Raw genomic sequence first — 25009 nt, 5'->3', positions numbered from 1 at the left:
GTAGGGCATGGCAATCCACTCCAGTATTCTTGCCTGGAAAATCCCCATGGACCGAGGAGCCTGGCAGGCTAGAGTCCATTTGCAGAGTCAGACACTGACTTTGTATATATCCATTAACATATCCATTAGCACATCTTCTCTTGTTGGATATATTTCCTATGCTTCTATTGTTCTGTGAAAGCAACCCAGAGAAGACCTCTGGGCCAGGAGATCCTGATGTATAGGGAAAAAAAAGAAATATAAAACAATGAGATGAAGACAACCTGGAGGAGTAGAGATACCTGTTTATAACTTTCCAAGGGTTAACACATCCCAACACTCCCATTTCTCTTTGGATTCCAAGGTTAGCAAGAATGCCTTGCTTGGGGTTGAGCAAAAACTTTTCTGCCTTTAATGGTGAGGGAAAAAAATGGCTCTATGCCATATTTAGGAAATTTGTTGACTGTAATTAAGCCTTCATGGGAGTCCCCAAGGTTTACTTACCTATAATTGAAAAAATGCAAATGAAGAGAGTTAATCAGTAGACTAGCTGACTAGGAAGAGCTACTACCTATTGAAATGAATTGGAAAGGAAGACACAAATATGTCCAGTTGGGAAGGTTACCTGAGAGCCAATTGGTAAATTCTCAGCAACACTGGAGATTTTTTTCTTAGCCTGGCTGAGACTGCATGGCTTTTCTGCTAAGGTCTTTGCCAATTCATCTTAAGCCATTTCATACAGATTTCCTAACAACTGGCCTCAGCCTTGGTAGAGCACCAGCTGCCTCCCTGGCAGCACTCAAGGAAACTCTGCAGAAAAAAATAGTGAACCTCTTGTCCTTCTTTCTGTTGTGACTGATCCACTACTTAAAGTTGTAAAAGTTTTCAAAATCTTGTAATCAACTGGGAACATCCTTGGGATGAAACTAACTCTTTAGGAGTTAAACTACAATATTTTCACTCTGTTATCAAGGATTGGTGCATGTTCTAATATTAATAGATTTAATGCAGCTTATTTTCTCTTTAACAGTAATCACAGATAACTGTGGTGGCCATTTGCACTTCAGACATTATACTTGTTAATATATTCAGCTAATTTTTATTATCTGATTTAAATCACCCTCCCTCCAATGCTTTGCACTTCTGTTCATACTATGTCTTCTATTTAGTGATTTCATTAATTAGCAAATATGCTATGATGTCTTTCAAATGTGGCCCAGACAGTAAAGAATCTGCCGGTAATGCAGGAGGTGTGGGTTCAATCCCTGGGTCGGCATGATCCCCAGGAGAAAGAAATGGGAACCCTCTCCAGTATCCCTGCCTGGAGAATTCCATGGACTGAGGAGCCTAGCAGACTACAGTCCATGGGGTCCCAAAGAGTCAGACATGACGGAGCTACTAAAACACTATGATGTCAGTACAATATTCAATTTCTCCCTGAAATTTAACTATAGGGAAAAATAAAGATTAAGTGCTGCATCATTTAGATAAAAATACTTGTCTGTGATAGGATTAGTAGTAACAAATACAGAAAGTATTAAACAATTTAAATATAGAAGTAGAGATATATAGTAGATTATGTACTGTGTTCTAAACTGTATCAAGTTGTTTTTGACATCTGTCAAAATATGACCTCTTGGAGAAGGAGAAGAAATTTTGTTTCCCATGCCACTGAGCAGATTCTGAGGGAGCAAAGTGCCATGATTGATTAATATTGCCTGCCATGAACACCTAGGGGTTAGCAGCAAATTGCTGCCCTCTGTGTTCACCACTGTCCCTAGCTTAAGAGGAAAGAATTTGGCTTTGCTAGTTTATTTCATTGTTGATGTTTGATGAGGAAGAGTGAGTGGGCTTGGGCACTTAAATGAGGGCTTTCCACACAGGAATCAACTTTTTTGCAAGCATGGAAACATCCATGAAGGAGGAAAGACACAATTTTCACCATGTCTTTGTTTGCTTCAGTTATTTATTACCCTGGACTTGCTAGCATTTTAAAAAAGTGTTATTGATATACTCTGGAAAAAGTAGGCAGATATTTCAAGGTATTTCAAATGTATCACAGTTTCTGAGGAGATCAAATATCTCTTCAAAGCCTCATGGATTTTTTAAACATGAAATGTTCTTCTTGGTGGATAATAGGCTGCAATGCTCTGGTTTTCTAACCTCCCATTCATTAACGGCAAAGCTGACTTGCAGCAAAACCTCTTTTTTTTTTTTTTTTTTTTTCCCTCCTGAAAGCAATTTGTGACTCCTTTTGGAGAGATAACTGTTTAAATATAAATAAATGACCAGCTACAGTAGAGAGATTCTAGTTTTCTCAGGGTATTTACTTTCAATTTATTATAAGTTCTTCCATCACAACTTCTTCCCATCCAACCTGGGATGGGAAGTTTGGCCTTGAATATGTATAGTATAGCCCCATTAAAAAATACTTCTTGTTCTTATATGTTAAACACTAAAGTAGTTCCATTAAAAGATCTTGCAAGGGGCTAAAATGGACTCTCCCCATTTTAACTTTTTGAAAGTCATCAGCACCATCAGTTCTGAGTTGAGAAAATTAAAATAGCCTAGGCCCAAAAAGGACTGGGTTTCCTCTCCCAGGCTCTCCTAAGCTTTTGGGGGTAATCATTCCTCTGTTTTTATATTTCAAAATCACCTTCAAAATGATTTGGTTTATTTTGTTCAATTTAACTTAGCCAGTAGTCCCATGACATTTGTATTGTTTTTAATGCAAGGACAGATTGTTTTGTACTTGGGATTTGCATGAACTGCCATTTCTGATTCATTATTTTGTGCTAATAGATAATCAGCTTTTTAGAAAACAGATTCATTTCCAGGTTGTATTTCTATCTCTACATGTATATTTTAAATGGATTAATGTAGAACATAGTGAAACCCTAATTCTCTTCTGTAATTATGTGTCCAACCCTCACAAATTAACATCCTAAAATGTTCACTGTGTCATATGTGGTTCATCCAAGGCATTTCTCTCCACCTCTTTCACATTACTTTGCACTTTTGTCAATGCCATTGGTGGGGGGGGGGGTTGTTTTGTTTTTTAAACCAGCTGTTAAATCTAAGCTGCATTTGGTTTATTGCTGGTTGGTCCCAGAAAATTCACCATTATTATCAAGGGTGAGGGATTGCTAATTACTTAACAGAATCAAAAGTAGCCTTGTTGGTCAAGGGAATAGTTAAGATATTTCTTGATGATGTTATGTCTTAGATTATTAAAAGTATATTGATTTTGATATTAGAAGTATAATGCTGAAAAAAATTTTAGTAGATTCACTGGACTTTTTGACCTGAGGGCAGAATATGGATTTAATATTTCATTCCACATTCTATCATGTCTCTCTGTAGAAACACTAAATAAGGAATGTGAAGGGAAGAAGAAATCAGAAATTGACATAAGTTGTATACTTAGAGTATGCAGAACTGAGAAAACCGATATAAACAAAACATGGTTTTCTTGAATTTCACTCACAGAATTTCAGCTCTCCCTCTAATAACTCACTCTGCTTACTTATAGCACACACACTATTCCATTTGTCCAAAGTTAAACTCAACAGTTGAGCACTGCAGCATCCCTCTTGTTTCTGTTAATATCACCTGGATGAATTCATCCATATATACCCATCTGTATGATATTTAAAATTGTCCTTCTTCAGCATTGTTAACCATCTAGGCACCAACAATGTTCTGTTCAGTCCATCAAAGTGAGCTTAGACATCATGTCCACCAGTAAGCTTTATTTTCCTACCCTCTCCCTATCTGATTCAAGGTAGATCCCTCTATTTTCTGGGATTTTAGCACCTCACATCCAACTAAAGGATATATAATAGAGCATTAAAACTTCATGGGAGTCACAAAGAGTTGGACTTGACTTAGAAACTGAACCAAAATTAAAACTTTGGGTTTAATATTTGTATACGCAACACTTAAGCCCAGTGGTTAGCACACCATAGTTACGATAGGTATCTATTGTGAAGAAATCCTTGGATGAATAAATGTGTAAGTAGACAGATGTAGGGTAAAGAGTAAATGATAATTAGTGTTTCAAGATTGTAGTTGCACCTTCATGTGTGATTTGAGTCTTGCAGTCACGTTTGTGTCAAATTCTGTTTCTACTGAAACTGAGCACCTCTTGCAGTATTAACCCCGTGTTAATGAAGTAGCATAAAACTTAAGGACATGGGGTTTCAGAAATCTCCAGATGATCCTGTAAACTTTAAAGAGTCATTATAAGCACATTTCACAACAATCTTCAGCTTTGACATGAGGAATTAGCACAAATATTGATTAATGGGAGAATCATAATTCAGGAAAGTCTTTCCCCTAGTATTTCTCTCTATTCAAAACACAAAATAAGAAAATGCAGGGAAAAAGATATCTATTAGGTGTTAAATGAGGTGAAGAAGAATAGAATGGTAAGAGAGGCAGAAAAAGAGCCAGAAAAACCCTATAAAAATGGCTGTAAAACAGTTCTCCCACCCCTGTTTGCTTTTCATGGACTGTAATAGAACAAGATGTGAGCAAACATCTGTTGCCTTTTTAAAATAGTACTTTGATATTTTAAAAAGAATAGTGACAGAATTAGAAGAAGCCTAATTTCTGTGGTTAGGGACAACAGATACCTATGGGATGGAGTGGGGAGACTTAGTCTAGCACAGTTTGATGAAATTTAGGACTGTGGATTCGTCTGCTGTCACAACTCTGAGAAACAGCATGAAGCAATGGATAGAGCATGGACTCTGAAATTAGGCTTTCTGGGATTGAATCTTGGCTTTACCACTTACTACCATCATGATACAGGACAAGCTGTATGGACCTTCCAAGTCCCAATTGAACACAATAGTATCTCCTCTATCATAATGAGATTGGGTGAGAGAAGGGAAACTTGAGAAGCTAGTCCGGATAATGACTCAGGGTCACAAATGCTAAACATAAGCTATTATTTTTTTTAACTAGTAGCCACTTGTCTTAGACTTGATAGAGGAATTTTAGGACTTCCCCGATGGCTCAAGTGGTAAAGAATTTGCCTACAATGCAGGAAACACAGGAGATGCAGATTTGATCCCTGGGTCAAGAAGATCCCTTAGAGGAGGAAATGGCAACCCATTCCAATATTCTTGCCTGGAGAATCCCATGGACAGAGGAGCCTGGTGGGCTACAGTCCATGGGGTTGCAAAGAATCCAACATGAGAGAGTACACGTGGGCATGTACATACTCAAAGAAGTAGAAAGGCCTTTGAGCAGGAAAATATACAAGTATCTTTCTGTAGGTGAGTCTAGTCAGTGTATATGTAGGCCAGCTTGAGGAATGACTGGGGTACCTTTGAGAGTTATTAAGCTAGGAAGACCAGCCCAGTTAAAGGCTTAGAACACTCATCAGAGTAGCTGAGCCCCACCTGAGTGTACAGCCAGTCATTACTGCCATAGATTGAATGTGCTTCAGAGAAACTGAGCAAGTACAAGATAAATCTGCACGGCTCAGACCCCAGGCATTGCTGCCATTATGGTGAATCCAAGCCAGGAGAACAGGCGAATGTCCAAGAAGGATTACTGGGCAGTAGCAGTCTTCCCCAGTGACTCAGAGGTAAAGAGAGATGTGGGTTCCATGCAAGAGATGTGGGTTCCATCCCTGGATCAGGAAGAGCCCCTGGAGGAGGGCATAGCAACATGCTCCAGTATTCTTGTATAAAGAATACCATGCACAGAGGAGCCTGGTGGACTACAGTCTATAGGGTCTTAAAGAGACAGATAGGACTAAAGCGACTTAGCATGCATGCATGCTGCACATCCAACACCCAGAGATAGAGTTAGAAAGAATCCAGGCTCTGAGGATAAGACCCAAAATCACAGATCAGGAGATAGAAGCTCTCACTAGACTCAGTCATGATGTTTATAGGATTCGCTGTTCATGTGTGATCAGTCATGTCTGACTCTTTTATGACCCTGTGGACTGTTGCTCACCAGACTCCTCTGTCCATGGAACTTCCCAGGCAAGAATACTAGAGTGAGTTGCCATTTCCTGCTCCAGGAGATCTTCCAGACCCAGGGATTGAAACCACATCTCTTGCATCTCCTGCACTGGCAGGTAGATTCTTTACCACTGAGCCACCTGGGAAGCCCATAGGATGCCCAGAGTTAATAATTGAGATTTGTTCATTTTGAATGATAGGTTGTGGCTGAAAAACAAGGCCCCAGAGACTGAATGAGGCTTAAGAGAAGTAACACTGTATAGTGATTCAGCTGTTCGGCTTTGGTGAGAAAAAGATAGTACGGGTCCTAATTCCTACTTTGCTGATTCATGGCATCTGGTCCCATCACTTCATGGCAAATAGATGGGGAAACAATGGAAACAGTGTCTGACTTTATTTTTGGGGGCTCCAAAATCACTGCAGATGGTGATTGCAGCCATGAAATTAAAAGACGCTGGCTCCTTGGAAGGAAAGTTATGACCAACCTAAACAGCATATTAAAAAGCAGAGACATTACTTTGTCAACAAAGGTCCATCTAGTCAAGGCTATGGTTTTTCCAGTAGTCATATATGGATGTGAGAGTTGAACTATAAACTGAGCGCCTAAGAGTTGATGCTTTTGAACTGTGGTGTTGGAGGACTCTTGAGAATCCTTTGGACTGCAAGGAGATCCAACCAGTCCATCCTAAAGATCAGTCCTGGGTGTTTATTGGAAGGACTGATGTAGAAGCTGGAACTCCAATACTCTGGCCTCCTGATGTGAAGAGCTGACTTATTTGAAAAGACCCTGATGCTGGGAAAGATTGAGGGCAGGAGGAGAAGGGGATGACAGAGGATGAGATGGTTGAATGGCATCACCAACTCAATGGACATGAGTTTGTGTGGACTCCGGGAGTTGGTGATGGACAGGGAGGCCTGGCATGCTGCAGTTCATGGGGTCACGAAGAGTCGGACGTGACTGAGCAACTGAACTGAACTGAACAGGAACAAGTTACCTTACCTCACCTCCCTAAGTTTTCCTTTCTTCATCTGTAAAAGGTGTTGTAGAGTTTATATTTCAAGGATTTTTGACTCTGCTTCTGCTGCTGCTAAGTTGCTTCAGTCGTGTATGACTCTGTGCGACCCCATAGACGGCAGCCCACCAGGCTCCCCCGTCCCTGGGATTCTCCAGGCAAGAATACTGGAGTGGGTTTGCCATTTCCTTCTCCAATGAATGAAAGAGAAAAGTGAAAGTGAAGTTGCTCAGTCATGTCTGACTCCTAGTGACCCCATTGACTGCAGCCTACCAGGCTCCTATGTCCATGGGATTTTCCAGGCAAGTGTACTGGAGTGCATTGCCATTGCCTTCTCCTTGGATTCTTGTGTCATGCAAATTAACTAAAAGGACCAAAGCAATGCCAAGAGCCTTGTAAACATTCAGTCAATGTTGGTTGTTATTATAAGAATTTCGTTTACACATATTCATTAACATGTTTTGTTTGAAAATGCCCTAGTTATAGTATACATCACAAAATAGAATGCAGTTATGTGAAATAAGTTTTCATAAACCTTCTATTTAAATATCATCTTGAAATGTAGCTTTATGGTTTTTAAGGTATTTTCTTTAGAAAGTGAATTTTTAACAAAATGTTCCAGTTGGAAACCAGGTCTCAATGCTGTTTTGGACAAGTATAAAGGAAACTCATTTTTAAAGAAAACAAATTATGATGGTGCTGAAAATGATCTAAATCATTATGGTGGGTAAAGGGCAAATGGTAAAATTTACCCTTAGGGAATTCAATTTTTAAGAAAAAGTCAAATTTTGCATTGATTTTTGATTGGCCTTACTACCTCAGAATGTATTTGCTCAGGCTTAGCTGGACCTCACCTCCTCATTTTGCCTTGCCATAAGTTTAGTACCTGCCTTGCCAGGTGGTTTGAACAAAATCATTGGCTCAATCATTCAGAATCATCTCACTCTCAACCAATGTGTTAGGTTTATTCACAGGATTCGTGCATCAGACTGGGAGAACAAAGGGGTTCTGAAGAAGAAAGAGGCTATCATATTTTTGCAGCAGAATTAGACACCATCTATCTGAAAATGGAATCTGTGGTAAAAATCTCCAGATTACTTGTAATTCTTCTCTTTGGACTTACTCAGTTCTCCCAAGATTTGCTTTTCAGGGGACAATTTAAAATACAATAGACCTACTTGGTTCTATTCTACTTCTACTAATTCTGTTGCTCCAAAGCAAATCAACATAACTGTCCCTGATATATTAATATCATTCTACCCTCTCTTCACTCATAGCCCACAATAGAAGCAACTAACTTTGTGAATGAATATTGCTCATTTTTGAAACCTGACAGACTTTTACGGGGAACTGTCAATTGGCTAAGGAGTATTGTATCTAGCTCTAAAGAAACCATGATTGATCTAACTGTCCCAGCATTTTGCTATCTTATCTCTTTTCTTCATTATTTATATTCCTACCTGAAAGTATCATTGGAAAGATGAAAAAGTGAAATTCAATCAGTTAACGAGCTGTGATGTTACCAAACTTGTGGATGGTGAAAGTCTTGAAATCATTGGATGAAACAAGCCTTGAGATAGTCTTTGGGTTTCATTAATCCAGAGGTTCTCAACCTTTGGCATGAATCAGAATCTCCTGGATTACCAGTTTTTGATTCAGAAATTTTGGAATTGGCCTGAGACATTGCATTTTGAAAAGGTTCCCAGGTGATGCTGATACTGCTGGTTCAGAGACCATACTTAGAACATCACTGCACTAATCTGTGCTTGGCTTCCCTTCTATTAATGTGAATAATCTAGAATTTTCTTTTCCTTAACTGACTTTAGAAATTTATGCTGTATAAAGTAAACATTATTGGTTAAATGGTTATTTTGGTATATGGACATCATATACAGTGTAATAGAATTGGTAGTATAAGTAATTACTCTATCCATTTGGTTGATTTAATTTGTAAAGCAGTCAATTATATATTCCTTGAGTCATGGCTCTAATCCACAAATCTCTGCTTCTCTATATTATTGTGGATTCAGTTTAATTAATACTGACGTTTAATTTATGTGTGTATGTATGAGTATGTGTGTATGGGGAAGCCTTAATTTTATGGCATTGTAAGAAATTCTTACTTAAAAAGCTCCTTCTGTTGTTTTCTCCAGTGATCTGATTTTATAAGCTTTTTGTCGTAGAAGAATTGAGTTTATTTCTCATAGAATTTTTTAAGCTCATAATATGTTTATTTAGCTTTAATTCAGGATGTAAAACAGATAACAGCCAGGGCAACATAATAGAGCCCTTAGATATAACATCTGATGTCCCCAGTCACTACTTGAGACTTGCTTGGTTCACAGAAAATGACAAGTTAAGTGAATGCAGGTCATATCACCTGGGGAGTCACAGTGTTTGGGGTCACTGGGCATAAACACTGTTAATTCCTCACACCCAGAAGGTCGTATGCCTCATTCGCATTCTCTAATGTGGCTACAGTCATTGATTACAAGTTATACAGTGAACAGCCTCAGCAACTAGAAGCACATTCCTTAGCAACAGCTTTGAATTCCTCATTTAGCTGCAATGGGATACCTTTCCTTAATTGATACTATAAGTTTGATGAACAGATTACATTCAGGCATCCCTGAAGCTGGAGTAATATTTGTAGTGCAGCTGTTAATTCTTTCCTGTCACTAGGTGACACATACAGTCCTGACTGAATGGGAGTCTGGGAAATGCAGTTTTGAACTTTTTCAGCTTTTGTGGTCCAGGAGTTTGAAATAGATATTGAATGGTCTAGTATGAAGTATGTAACATGCTGTCTAACTGGTGAAAAGCAGAAAAGAGGTAACTGGAAAAATCCCTGGCCTTAGAGTCTGGATATGAATCTCCACACCTATGCTGCTCTAAGCTGTGACTTGTCTTAACAATTTTAAAGTCATCCTACCCAATAGGGTGGCAGTATGGCACAGTCGTACAGTCTTGAAGGACCCTATCACTTATGCTGTGTAAACTTGTGAAAATTACTAGATCTCTGCGTGCACTAGATCTCTCACCATGTGATGGCAATGACAGTAATACCTACGTCACAGCATTGTTATGAGAGTTGAGTGGGGAAAAGTTCTTAAAATAGCATGTGGCACTTCTTAAAAAAACAATATTTCATTTAGTACATGAATAGGGGGGTCTTACTGAATGCTGTCTGACCTAAACACACCTAACACAATCGTTGATATTTTTATATGAAGTACATTTAAGACCTGGGAAAAGTCAGACAGATACTGTAGAATATCAGACATCTAATTAAAAAGTCAGTGTATCCATGGATATATTCTTCTGCCTAGCTGCCTGCATCCCTATCAATCCAGAGGTCAGGGTGGAGAAATTATTTATAAATAGACACTTTCACTGGGAGGACCATAAAACTGAGATGGAAAACCCTTATAACTTTTTATTATTCAGTGCCTGCCAAATGCTTTTCAAACATTTAAGTAATTGTCATCATTACCAGTCAGCCTAATGTAATAACATTAGATGTTCCACTTTGGAAAATTTCTGTTATGTTGGAATTCTTACGTGATTAAAAAAAAGTTTTGTCTTTAGAGGTATTGAGATTTTAAGAAAACTGTGTATCATCAAATATCCTCTTTTTTTCTCCTTCTCATGTTGGGATTAGGAATAGAAGACGGGTGACTTTTTTAACCTATTCACCTTATCATGTAATAATCTGCTCCTTTATGGAAATACCATATACCTGCACAGACACAACTTTGTTTTAACTGTGAAATTGCACCTCCATCTTCTGAATGCTGGGCCTTGACTAACCCATTTTTATCTTATTCTTCTACTCTAGCTGGACAGTGCCACGTCACTCATCCAGGCAGCTAAAAACCTGATGAATGCTGTTGTCCTCACGGTGAAAGCATCGTATGTGGCCTCAACAAAATACCAGAAGGTCTATGGGACAGCAGCTGTCAACTCACCTGTCGTGTCCTGGAAGATGAAGGCACCAGAGAAGAAGCCCCTTGTGAAGAGAGAAAAGCCTGAAGAATTCCAGACACGAGTGAGACGAGGTTCTCAGAAGAAACACATTTCACCTGTACAGGCTTTAAGTGAATTCAAAGCAATGGATTCCTTCTAGGACGATAGGCTTTAACAAGAAAGCTTTTTCTTTCTTTCTTTTTCTTTTTTTTTTTTTCCTTTTTAATTCCATTTTTGTATGCATACCTGCTGACTCATATGCCTCTGGCATGGGGAAAATAAGGAACAGTGTCTGTTTGCATGTAAGATGAGATGTGATCAATACCACTGATTCGTCTCTAGCCTGGGGAGGGGACAGGAAATTCCTGTCCCGAGGTGGCACAGAGCTGTCCTTTGCAACATTCTCATAAAATTGGGCAGAGTTCACATTGCAGTGTTTACGGGAGTGGGAGGGATGGGGAAAATAAAATTATCTCTACAAAAGCAAACTCTAATGCATGCAAGAATCATTAGGTTGGCAGGTATATTAATAAGTGACAAACTGGAAGTGTAATGGTAGAACATAAAGCTTGTATTGCTTCTGTTTAAGTGCAAAAATGTACTAGCCAATACGCTTAAGTGTGTGGCCCACAAATTGAACAATTTAACTTTGACATCATGTCCATAATATTATGTGGAGTTTTTACTAAGGAGAAACTAATTCATCCAGCCTAAAATGTTTCTTTTATCTGTATTCTGTTCTTTCTCTTCTAGTCGTGCCATTACTAGTGCTCTTGTTATCAACTTCCCCCTTTACTGAAAACAATAAACCTTTGTTTAAAAGAATTATAATCCTTCTGGGGGCACTGGAAGCACAATGTGGTGATCATCTTGCTCTTACTTTAAAAAAAAAACTGAACTATGACTTTGCTAGAAATAGGAGGCCCACTGATGGAATGTTAGAGGAATGGAAACTGACAACATGTGAAGGTTTAGAGGCAAATACCTAGGTGTAGCTTGGAGTGCTGGTATCTAAAATACCACTGTATCCACTAACTCGAAATAAACACATTTAATCTTGACACCTGAAGAATGTTTTCCTCCTTTGAATGCATGCTTATAGAAGATTAGAGCATCTGCTTGAAAACTGATTAAAAATATTTTGTGTTTTTAGAAATTGGGGGTAAGAGTAGGTAAGTGACATGTAAAGAAAACTCTGGATCATCATTATAGTCCAGGAATTTATTTTTCTGTGTGTTTTTCCATGTGGTTTTTATTCACTTTCAAAGTGAATCTAATGAGAAAATCATGTGTTAGAATTTTCTGGGCCATGTTTAGCCCTGGGCTAAACTTATGAAACTTAATGTGTTCTCAGAAGAAATTGAATCAAGAAAAAAATTATAGAGAAGGCCATTAATTTTAGAGTATTTTATTCATTTCAAAATATTTTTATCTCAACTACAGAAAGAGGGCCGCTGTCTCACTACTAAGAAGGAGTGGGCTGTAATCTTTCAGCTATGACTTGAGGAGTGAGGGGAAAAAAACATATTCATCTGAATTCTTGAAATTCCTCCCATTTGAATGATCTCTACAGGTTAGTGAGTTATAGTATATCTCTAGAAGACTTCTGGTAAAACGTTTTATTACTTAGCAATGTAGTAACATATTGGGAGACAAGGACACCTATGCTTTATATCAGCTTAGATACAAGGTCCCAAAGAGATGAGGAATTGTGGAAGAAGAAACATTTAGTCCAAAATGTTCCTATGGATTGTAGTCCAACAGGCTTCTCTGTCCATATAATTCTCCAGGTAAGAATACTGGAACAGGTGGCCATTCCCTTCTCCAAGTGATCTTCCTGACCCAGGGTTTGAACCCAGGTCTCCTGCATTGCAGGCAGATTAACTGTCTGTGCCACACGAGAGCCCTATTTAAAGATGGTTCTGTTCAAATCACTGCTCATCTCCACAAGGTGATGAAAATACCACCCAGGCTGAGAATGATCTATTGATGGAGGATCCACCACAATAGCTGTACAGTGGTTTTCAGCACTAAATCAGTAAACCACTATTTCAACTGCCCTGCTCCCTTAATTTGTGTAAACGCTGAGACAGGCAACCACTGATATTGATTCACAACTAAATATGGAATGCATTCTCTGAGCCAGATCCTAAGTTGAGCTTACTGGCAACTTTTCTTATTAACACTTGAACATGGCATAACTCTCTTGGTTTATGCATTCTATGATTTAATGGGTTGAAAGAAGTATTCTTTACACTAGCCAAGAAACTTTTAAAATTCAAAAGCTTCTTGGCAAATCCTGAAAAATAGTCAGCAGGCATCAGAAGAGCATCTAGACAATCCCATTGACTTTGCCCTTAAATTTGAATTAAATATTTTAATACAGGAGAGTGAGCAATGTTTTATGGGTGTGATTTCTGGGAAAAAGTCATTGATTCTATTTGTTTTACCAAAGCTTATTGAGTAAACATCAACACTGCCCATCATTTCTCTTGTGATCAAGGAAAATAATGTGTTCAGGTACATAATTAAATGTAAATACTGCTGAGAGCACTATAACAATAGACAAGCTTTACTGTTTGTTTCCTGGCTTTGAGAAACATACAGTCTAGCTGAGAACATAGGATATAGGCAGAAAAAAAGATAAGTAAATGTGCCAAGAAATTGTACTAAATGTGCCAAATGAAGAAGATAAAGAAATGACTGCTATATAAGACAAAATAAATCAGAACACATTGGGGACTGAAGCATTTGGAGAAGGATTAATGCAAGAGATATGATTTAGAAATGAGAAAACAATAATTAAATATATGCTACATGAATGAAATGTATAATGAATAAATTTAGTAAGGTAGATGACTGGGATGAGTATTCAAGGAAAAAAGAACAGCATATGTTCAGATCTGAAAACAAGTGCAGTCACAGGAAACATGATGCAGACAGGGGAAAATAAATGTGGAAGTGTAGTATGAGGCTAAACTAAGGAGGGTCATGAAGCAGTGTGACCATTATCCAGTAGGAAATTTTGGGTTTTAAAGTGGAATGGTGATAAAAGCAAGCAGTGTCTATCTACAATGAAACTAATAATTTATGAGGAAATGAGACCTGAAAGGGGCTGATACTAGTTAGAAAGGACATTTGTGATAGCAGTGTAAGAAAGAATTGCAGTCACTTCTTGAATAACGAGATGTGGAGTAAGAATGATTATTATATAATTTATTCAAGGAGGCTAAAGAGTCAGAAAACTGAAAAGTAACTACAAAGCAGTATGTGAACATGGACTGAAACATACTGAATATATGGTATATTTGAGAAGATAGAGAAGAAGTAATTAATCTCAAGCAAATAGAGTTATCTGGGATATTTCCTCCAAAAGTATCACCCTGGGATAATGGAGGATGCATATTCCTGATGGGTGGAAATTAGATAAATCTCAACTTCTGACTTTCTGAGCTACAACTGATGATTTAAAAGATAAAAACTTTATATACTTCCAAGGACCTAAAGTATCCGGGAAACATAGGTTATCTTCAGAAGATCTGTAGTTTTTCCTTCACTAAGTGTTGAAGAATATGAAGTCAACTTTAATTTTAGAAATCAGCTTTTATAAACAGTTGGCTCGTGGCTTAGGTCATGGATAAATAGGCTCAATGTGTCATTAAGACGACATCATCACTTTTGAGCATCAATAATATATATGACACCTTTCAGACAGTGGAAGTATAACAGTCTATAAAATACTGTGTACAGCTGAATCATCAAGCAAAATAAGCATTCAAAATACTGTGATTTAATAAGCTGTAGTCACTAAATTTGCTGGTAATGGATAAGCCATATGATCTCTGTTGCTGTGTCATTGTCTATTAACCAAATCAAAGAGGTCAGTACTTATGCTTGAAGATGTGGAATTTTTAAAGGTAATAAAAGGAAGTGGATTAACTACAATAAGTCATTAATAACCTCTTAAAAATGTTAGTGCGGAGGAGTGCCAATAGCAAGGAGCAGACTAGGAAGCTCTAGGCCCGGGTTCACTCGTGGAAACACAAAATAAAGATCAAACACTGACCAAAGTAGCTTTGTGGGAACTCTAGAAGCCAGTTATGGATTTGTAGTAGCCATACAGATGTTTAACAAAGAAAAGGCTACACTTACTACGGAACGAAATTTTGGCATGTTTTTGCTTACCCATAACTGCCTCTTCCCTGGCAAAGCATAGTCAGGAGGAAGCTGTGCAATTCCAGTTTCCTCCCATGCAGCCGGGGGAAAAGTCAAACTTGTTTGCATTGTTCTGGGCTGTCTTTGGCTTCCTAAGTGACTGGTTTCTGTTTTGCCTAATAAGGAGCTATGGTGGAAATGGTGGCATGGTTTGGATATCAGATGGGAGCCCACTGAAAGCAGTGGCAGGCACCATGGCCTCTAAGAACTGTAGGAAGGTCACAAATCTGTGAGTTACGGGGGCAAGAAATTATGGGCAGAGAAATACAAAGAGCATCTAAGACCCTGAGAAGAAGCAGAGATGAGACTCTGAGGAAATATAAGACATTTAATAGAAGCCATGAAAACTGGAATATTGGATGGGAAAAGCACAGAGACCCAGGAAATAGGCATGCTTAAAAAGGCCTGAAAAAACATTCTAAGCATTTATGTCAGGTTGATGAGTGAAGGCCTTTCTCTTCACAGAGCCAGTGTGTAAAGACTGGGAGAGGTATTTTTCAAATGTTCAACTATAGGTTGTCTACAAGTGACTCACATTAGATCTAAAGAAACACAAAAGTGAAAGGAAAGGGGAAAGGGAAAATACTCTATGCAAATAATAACCAAAAGAAGGCAAGAATGACTAACCTAATACCAGATGCAGATAAATGGAATGGAGTAGAGAACTCAGATATAAACCTATACCATAATGGTCATTAATCTGTGACAAAAGAGGCAAGAATATACAGTGAAGAAAAGACAGCCTCTTCAATAAGTTGTGCTGGTAAAACTGGATAGCTTCACATAAAATGAGATTAAAACATGTCCTCATACTTTAATACAAATATAAACTCAACATGTATTAAAGATCTAAATGTAGACCTAAAACTAAACAACCTACAAGAGAAAATAGAACATTTTTTGACATAAACAGTAGCAATATTTTTGGGATCTGTCTCCTAAGACAAAAGAAACAAAAGCAAAAATAAACAAATGGGAGGTAATTAAACTCAAAATCTTTTGCACAGCAGGGAAACCATAGACAAAGCAAAAGGCAACCTACTGAATGAAAGGAAATATATGACTTCCTTCCATTATATAATTTCCTTCCAAATATATCATTTGCAAATGATATGATTAAGAATTAATATAAAAATTTATAAATAGTTCATATAATTTAATATCAAAAAAATCAAAGAACCCAATCAAAAATGGGCAGAAGACTTGAATAGACATTTTTCCAAAGAAGGTATACAGATGGCCAGCATGCACATGAAAAAATGCTCAATGTTGCTAATCATCAAAGGAATGCCAATGAAACTTACAATGAGATATCATGTTACACCTGTTAAAATGTCCACAAAAAACAAGTGTTGGTGAGGATGTGGAGAAAAGGGAATACAGTCTTGATAGGACTATAAAAGGGTGCAGTCACTATGAAGAACAGTATGGACGTTCCTCAAAAACCTAAAAATACATCTTCCATATCCAATAGTTCCACTCTTGTATATATATCCAAAGAAAATGAATGCAGTAATTTGAAAATATACATGCACCCTAATATTCATAGCAACATTACTTACAATAGCAAAAATATGGAAGTAAATGAAGTCTCCATCAACAAGTAAATTGATAAAGAAAATATAGTGTACACACACACACACACACACATACACACACAATGGAATATTAGTCATGAAAAATATGAAATTCTGCCATTGGCAAAACATGGATGGACCTAAAGAGTATTATGTTTATGAAATAAGACAGAGGAGAGACAAATACTGTATTTAGCACTTATATGTGGAATTTTAAAAGTAAAACAAATGAATATTTTGAAAGAGAAACAGACTCACAGATATAACAAACAAGCTAATGGTTATAAGTTAGGAGAAGAAGGGAGGGGATAGATGAGATATGGGTATGAAATTAAACTACTCTGTGCACAGTAAATAAGGAACAGGAATATATTGTAGAGCACAGGGAAATATATTTTATAATAACTTTAAGTGGAATATAACCTATAAAATATTAGATCAGTAAGTTATACATCAGAAACTAATATAATATTCTTAATCAACTATACTTTAATGTAAAAAATATACTAGAACAACTGTATGCTAATAGACAAAATAACAGAATAATGTCCTAAAAACATACAACCTAAGAATACTGAACCATGAAGAAACTGAAAATTTGAACAGATCCATAACCAATAAGGATATTGAATCAGTAATCAAAAACATCCCAACAATGAAAAGCCCAAGGCTAGACAGCTTTCCTGGTGAATTCTACCAAATATTTAAAGAAAAATTAACAAAAATCCTCCTCAAACTCTTCCCCCAAAATTGAAAAAATAGGAACATTTCTATACTCATTCTATGAGACTAGAGTTACCCTGATACTGAAGCCACACAAAGATACTACAAGAAAAAAACTACAGATCAATATCCCTGATGAATACTGATTCAAAAATCTAGCAAACAGAATTTAACAGCATGTTGAAAGGATTACATACCATTACCAAGTGGGGTTTATTCCAGATCTGCGAGGATGTTTCAACATACAAAAATCAATTAGTATGAAACACCATATTAATGAAGTAAGAAATTCAATATTCTTTTGATAAAAACACTGAACAAGCTAGGAAGGGAAGGAAATTGTCTCAAAATTTAAGCAATATAAGGGAAAAGGGAACTGTTTACATCTTATCAATGGTGAAAGACTGAAAGGTTTTCCTCTAAGGAAGTAGACAAAGATGCCAACTTTTGCCTTTTCTCTAAGTGTTAGCCAGAGCAATTAGGCTAGAAAAATAAAAAGCATCCAAACTGGAAATGCATAAGTTATATATTTTCTCTGCAGGTAGATGAAATGTTCTTATATGTAGAAAATCCTAAAGATTCCTCCCTAATATTTCAAACTATTAAACAAATTCAACAAATTTAAAGGATATAAAATCAACATATAAAACATTTGTTGTTTTTTTGCATGCTAATAACGAATAATAAAGAAATAAATTAAGAAACAATCCCATTTACAGTAGCAGTAAAAAGAAAATACTCAGGAATAAACTTAACCAGGCAAACAGAACACATGTACATTGAAAACCACACAGCATCACTGAAAGAAAAGGAAGACATTAATAAACAGAAACACATCCGATGTTCATGGATTAGAGGAATTAATATTGTTAAGATGTTGATACTACCCAAGGTGTGCTACAGATTCACTGCAATTCCTGTCAAAAATCTCAATAGCCTTATTTGCAGAAGTAGAAAAATCTATCACCAGTGCATATAGAATCTTGTCAAAGACCTTCAAAAAGAACAAAGTTGGAGGATTCACAATCCCTAATTTCAAAGCTTATTATGAAATTACAGTAATCAAAACGTTATAATATTGGCATAAAGACAGACATAGACAGTGGAATCAAAGAGAGTTTTCTGGAACAAAAACCTTTATACATAAAGTCAAATTATTTTCAACCAGGGCACCAAAACTATTAAGTGGGGAAAGAACAGTTTTTCAACAAATGATGCTGAAAAAAATGGACAACCACATGCAAAAGAAAGAATCAAGACTTTTACATTGCACTATATCCAAAACTTAATTGAAAATAGATCAAAGACCTTAACATAAAATCTAAACTATAAACATCTTACTAGAAACATAAGGGGAAAGTGTTCATAATATCAGATTTGACAATGACTTCTTGGAAATGACACCAAAAGCACAAGCAACAAAAGAAAAGCAGGTAAACTGAATATCAAAGTATTTTTCTAGAAAAATAATACTGATGGACCTATTTGCAGAGAAGGAATGGAGATGCAGATAGAATGGACTTGTGGACACAGTGGAGAATGAATTGAGAAAGTAGCATTGTCCATATACACTATCATGTGTAGAATGGAGAGCTAGAGCGAAGCTGCTGTATAACACAGGGAGCCCAGCTTGGCACTCTATGATAACCTAAAGGTGAAGGATTGGAGAGGGGAAGGAGGCTCAGGAGGGAGGAGATATAAATATAATTGTGACTGATTTGAATTGCTATACAACAGAAACCAACACAACATTATAAAGCAATTATCCTACAATTAAAAAATAAAAAAGGTCAAACCACCACATTAACAAATTGAAAAATAAAAACCATATGATTATCTCAATAGATGCAGAGAAAGCCTTTGACAAAATTCAACATCCATTTATGATAAAAACTCTCCAGAAAGCAGGAATAGAAGGAACATACCGCAACATAATAAAAGCTATATATGACAAACCCACAGCAAACATTATCCTCAATGGTGAAAAATTGAAAGCATTTCCTCTAAAGTCAGGAACAAGACAAGGGTGCCCACTTTCACCTTTACTATTAAACATAGTTTTGGAAGTTTTGGCCACAGCAATCAGAGCAGAAAAAGAAATAAAAGGAATCCAAATTGGAAAAGAAGAAGTAAAGCTCTCACTATTTGCAGATGACATGATCCTCTACATAGAAAACCCTAAAGACTCCACCAGAAAATTACTAGAACTAATCAATGACTATAGTAAAGTTGCAGGATATAAAATCAACACACAGAAATCCCTTGCATTCCTATACACTAATAATGAGAAAACAGAGAAATTAAGGAAACAATTCCATTCACCATTGCAACAGAAAGAATAAAATAGTTAGGAATATATCTACCTAAAGAAACTAAAGACCTATATATAGAAAACTATAAAACACTGGTGAAGGAAATCAAAGAGGACACTAACAGATGGAGAAATATACCATGTTCATAGATTGGAAGGATCAATATAGTGAAAATGAGTATACTACCCAAAGCAATCTATAGATTCAATGCAATCCCTATCAAGCTACCAACAGCATTCTTCACAGAGCTAGAACAAATAATTTCACAATTTGTATGGAAATACAAAAAACCTCGAATAGCCAAAGCGATCTTGAGAAAGAAGAATGGAACTGGAAGAATCAACCTACCTGACTTCAGGCTCTACTACAAAGCCACAGTTATCAAGACAGTATGGTGCCGGCACAAAGACAGAAATATAGATCAATGGAACAAAATAGAAAGCCCAGAGATAAATCCACGCACATATGGACACCTTATCTTTGACAAAGGAGGCAAGAATATACAATGGATTAAAGACAATCTCTTTAACAAGTGGTGCTGGGAACTCTGGTCAACCACTTGTCAAAGAATGAAACTAGAACACTTTCTAACACCATACACAAAAATAAACTCAAAATGGATTAAAGATCTAAACGTCAGACCAGAAACTATAAAACTCCTAGAGGAGAACATAGGCAAAACACTCTCTGACATACATCACAGCAGAATCCTCTATGACCCACCTCCCAGAATATTGGAAATAAAAGCAAAAATAAACAAATGGGGCCTAATTAACCTTAAAAGCTTCTGCACATCAAAGGAAACTATTAGCAAGGTGAAAAGACAGCCTTCAGAATGGGAGAAGATAATAGCAAATGAAGCAACTGACAAACAACTAATCTCGAGAATATACAAGCAACTCCTACAGCTCAACTCCAGAAAAATAAATGACCCAATCAAAAAATGGGCCAAAGAACTAAATAGACATTTCTCCAAAGAAGACATACAGATGGCTAACAAACACATGAAAAGATGCTCAACAGCACTCATTATCAGAGAAATGCAAATCAAAACCACTATGAGGTATCATTTCACACCAATCAGAATGGCTGCGATCCAAAAGTCTACAAGTAATAAATGCTGGAGAGGGTGTGGAGAAAAGGGAACCCTCTTACACTGTTGGTGGGAATGCAAACTAGTACAGCCACTATGGAGAACAGTGTGGAGATTCTTTAAAAAACTGGAAATAGCACTGCCTTATGATCCAGCAATCCCACTGCTGGGCATACACACTGAGGAAACCAGAAGGGAAAGAAACACGTGTATCCCAATGTTCATCGCAGCACTGTTTATAATAGCCAGGACATGGAAGCAACCTAGATGTCCATCAGCAGATGAATGGATAATAAAGCAGTGGTACATATACACAATGGAGTATTACCCAGCCATTAAAAAGAATACATTTGAATCCGTTCTAATGAGGTGGATGTAACTGGAGCCTATTATACAGAGTGAAGTAAGCCAGAAAGAAAAACACCAATACAGTATACTAACACATATCTATGAAATTTAGAAAGATGGTAACGATAACCCTGTATGCAAGACAGCAAAAGAGACACAGATGTATAGAACAGTCTTTTGGACTCTGTGGGAGAGGGAGAGGGTGGGATGATTTGGGAGAATGGCATTGAAACATGTATAATATCATATATGAAACGAATTGCCAGTCCAAATTCGATGCATGATACTGGTTGCTTGGGACTGATGCACTGGGACAACCCAGAGGGATGGTACGGGGAGGGAGGAAGGTGGAGGGTTCAGGATGGGGAACACATGTATACCTGTGGCGGATTCATGTCGATGTATGGCAAAACTAATACAATATTGTAAAGTAATTAACCTCCAATTAAAATAAATAAATTTGTATTTAAAAAATAAAAAAGGACCTCATTAAAGCATCTGATGCTCTTGATTATTCTATACATTTTTAGTGTTTAACACTGTATGATGGTCAAGAACCTCGATTCTGGGGGCAAGCAGCCTGAGGTTTACATCTTGACAACAAGCAAGGTGCTTTGTCTATATTAGCCTCAGTCTTTTCAACTATAAAACTAATACAATTATGTAAAGTTTAAAAATAAAATAAAATTTAAAAAAATTAAAAAAAAAGGTCAAACCATTAGCAAATTTTTTTTAATTGTGTTCATCAAAGGACACAATCAACAGTGATATAAAGGCAATCCACCCAATGGGGGAAAATTTTTGCAAATCATATTTATAAATGGATAATATTTAGGATAAATAAAAACTTCTATAACTCAATACTAAAAATAAATCAGCCTGATTTTAAAAACTGGGCAAATTACTTAGACATTCCTTCAGAAATATTTAGGGGCCAATAAGCACATGAAACGACATTCAACATCACTAATCATTCAGCTTCAGTTCAGTCGCTTAGTCCTGTCCGACTCTGCACCCCCGTGAACCGCAGCCTGCCAGGCCTCCTTGTCCATCACCAACTCCCAGAGTTTACCCAAACTTATGTCCATTGAGTCTGTGATGCCATCCAACCATCTCAATGGGAAAATGCAAATGAAAACCACAATGAGATATCATCCCACATTCTTTAAGATGGTTATTATTAAAAAAAAAAAATAGAAAACTGCAAGTGTTGGTAAGGATGTGGAAAAATTGGAATCCTTGTGTATTACTGGTGGGCATATAGTATGTTGCAGCTACTATGCAAAATAATATGATAGCTCCTCAAAAGATTAAACACAAAATTATCATCAGATCAGTCGCTCAGTTGTGTCCAACTCTTTGGGACCCCATGAATCACAGCACGCCAGGCCTCCCTGTCCATCACCAACTCCCGGAGTTCACTCAAACTCAAGTCCACTGAGTTGGTGATGCCATCCAGCCATCTCATCCTCTGTCGTCCCCTGCTCCTACGGTCCCCAATCCCTCCCAGCATCAGGGTCTTTTCCAATGAGTCAACTCTTTGCATGAGGTGGCCAAAGTATTGGAGTTTCAGCTTTAGCATCAGTCCTTCCAGTGAACACCCAGGGCTGATCTCCTTCAGAATGGCCTGGTTGGATCTCCTTGCAGTCCAAGGGACTCTCAAGACTCTTCTCCAACACCACAGTTCAAAAACATCAATTCTTCAGCGCTAAGCCTTCTTCACAGTCCAACTCTCACATCCATACATGACCACTGGAAAAACCATAGCCTTGACTAGACGAAACTTTGTTGGTAAAGTCATGTCTCTGCTTTTGAATATACTATCTAGGTTGGTCATAACTTCCCTTCCAAGGAGTAAGCGTCTTTTAATTTCATGGCTGCAGTCACCATCTGCAGTGATTTTGGAGCCCAGAAAAATAAAGTCTGACAGTTTCCACTGTTTCCCCATCTATTTCCCATGAAGTGATGGGACTGGATGCCATATCATATGAGCCAATAATTCCACTTTGGGGTATTCGCTCAAAATAATTGAAAGCAGGATCTCAATGAGATATTTGCACGAGCATTGTTCATTACAGTATTATTCACAATAGCCCCAAAATGGAAATAGTACCAGTATCCACTGATAGATGAATAGATAATAATATCCTGTAATAGCCTAACCATACAATGGAATATTATTCTGCCTTAAAAAGAAATGAAATTCTGCCCAATGATACAACATGGATGAACAGTGAAGATATTATGCTAAATAATAAAAGCCAGTTATACAATACAAATACTGTATACTTAAATTTATATGAGGTATTCAGTTTAGACAACTTTATCAAGAAAGAAAGGAGAATGGTGGTGGACAGGGGTTTGAGAAGAGGGAGGGAAATGTGAAGTTATTGTTTAGTAGATAGAGAATTTCAGTTTCACAGCATGAAGAGAATTCTAGAGATGGATGATGGTGCACAACAATGTGAATTCATTTGATACATGTAGTGTACATTTAAAAATTATGACATAATTCATACTAAGTTGTATTTTGCCACAATTTAAAAGCAAAACAATAATGGTGCTTCTGATACTTTTAGCAGTGCTAAATATTTAAAGTCTTATATCCTCTCTTACAAGAGCCATTTCCCATCTATGGTTTGGATTCATGCCTATCAAACTAGATCAGTAATATGCAGAACACTAGAAGGCTTAAATCTGTATTTAAAAAGTTACAATTTTTCTCTGAGGTAAAAAGCAAACCTGTTTATTCTGGTTCTTATGGAAGGATACACTTCAAAGAAGTACTGACCTGAGCAAAACCTCTTGAATTTGGGGAAGGATTAGGAAATGAAGGTCATTTCAGAGTCATTAACTGTAACTCTTTTTTGGTGAATGAGAATATTATGGGAGCCCTAAGTTGAATTTACTGTCATCATGGCCAGTGTGTGTATGCATGTGCAGTCAGTCGTGTCCAACTCTTTGAAGCACCTTGGATTGCAGCCTGACAGACTCCTCGGACTTTGGAATTTTTCAGGCAAGAATACTGGAATGGGGTGCTATTTCCTACTCCAGGGGATCTTCCTGACTCAGGGATTGAACCAGCATCTCTTGCATCTTCACGCTGACATGTGGATTCTTTATCACTAGAGCCATCTGAAAAGTGTATTTAAAAAGCTACATTCAGATCCAGGGATAAATATCAGGCAGGAACTAGAACACATACACAAATACTTTACAACTCAAGCCTAAGTCAAAATTTTCAACAAGGTATCCAATTAATTATTTGAAGATCTGAAGATAGTTTGATTTCTGTTTAGAATGAGATTGAGAAGTATAATTGCACTGAGCATTTGCGGCCTGAAATAACAGACTGATAAATAAAGTTCTGAATCAGAGCCTGTCTTAGTTTGGAGTAGCCTGAAAACAGAATATTAACATAAGGAATTAGATGCAGATAATTTATTTTGGGATATTAATCCCAAGAATTAGTAATGAGGGAGTAGGAATAGTAGGATCAGAGAATGAGAAAAATATATAACTAAAAGTGCTTTCTCATTGTTACTCATGAGGGTAGAGGGGCTCAGTTCTGCTTGAGACCTCCTGCACAGCATTCTTATTTGAACCTTTTGATCTTTCATGGCATCAGAAGGCCTTGGGTCGAGAGAAATTTGGGTGTGCTTGAAGCAGGACTTTATCAGCATAAAGGGAATATGAACTCATAGAGAGCGTCAGAGTTATGGTTAGATCAGAATTGCCCAAAAGATGTGAATATGAGCAGTAGAGCTTTTCCTACAATCTGCCCCTTGTAATGTTTAGA

At 37.2% G+C, this 25009-nt stretch overlaps 1 protein-coding gene across 5 annotated transcripts in view; it reads left to right on the top strand.

Annotated features, from left to right (window-relative positions):
• CTNNA2 (catenin alpha 2) overlaps nucleotides 1-12003 on the top strand; it is a 1366752-nt gene extending 1354749 nt beyond the window's left edge. For 3 of the 5 annotated variants that reach the window (XM_044926019.2, XM_044926017.2, XM_025262324.3), the window contains 2 exons: nucleotides 7939-8055; nucleotides 10815-12003. In XM_044926019.2, coding sequence (XP_044781954.1) covers nucleotides 7939-8055; nucleotides 10815-11102 — 405 coding nt within the window. In that variant the 3' untranslated portion in view covers nucleotides 11103-12003. The remainder of the gene's footprint in view (nucleotides 1-7938; nucleotides 8056-10814) is intronic. The other 2 variants (XM_044926020.2, XM_044926018.2) reach the window with 1 other exon arrangement.
• Nucleotides 12004-25009: the final 13006 nt, after the last annotated feature.

This window comes from Bubalus bubalis, chromosome 12 (assembly GCF_019923935.1).
Source record: "Bubalus bubalis isolate 160015118507 breed Murrah chromosome 12, NDDB_SH_1, whole genome shotgun sequence".
In the NCBI taxonomy this organism is placed as follows: Eukaryota; Metazoa; Chordata; class Mammalia; order Artiodactyla; family Bovidae; genus Bubalus; species Bubalus bubalis.
This window is presented reverse-complemented; position numbering and strand designations above follow the sequence as displayed.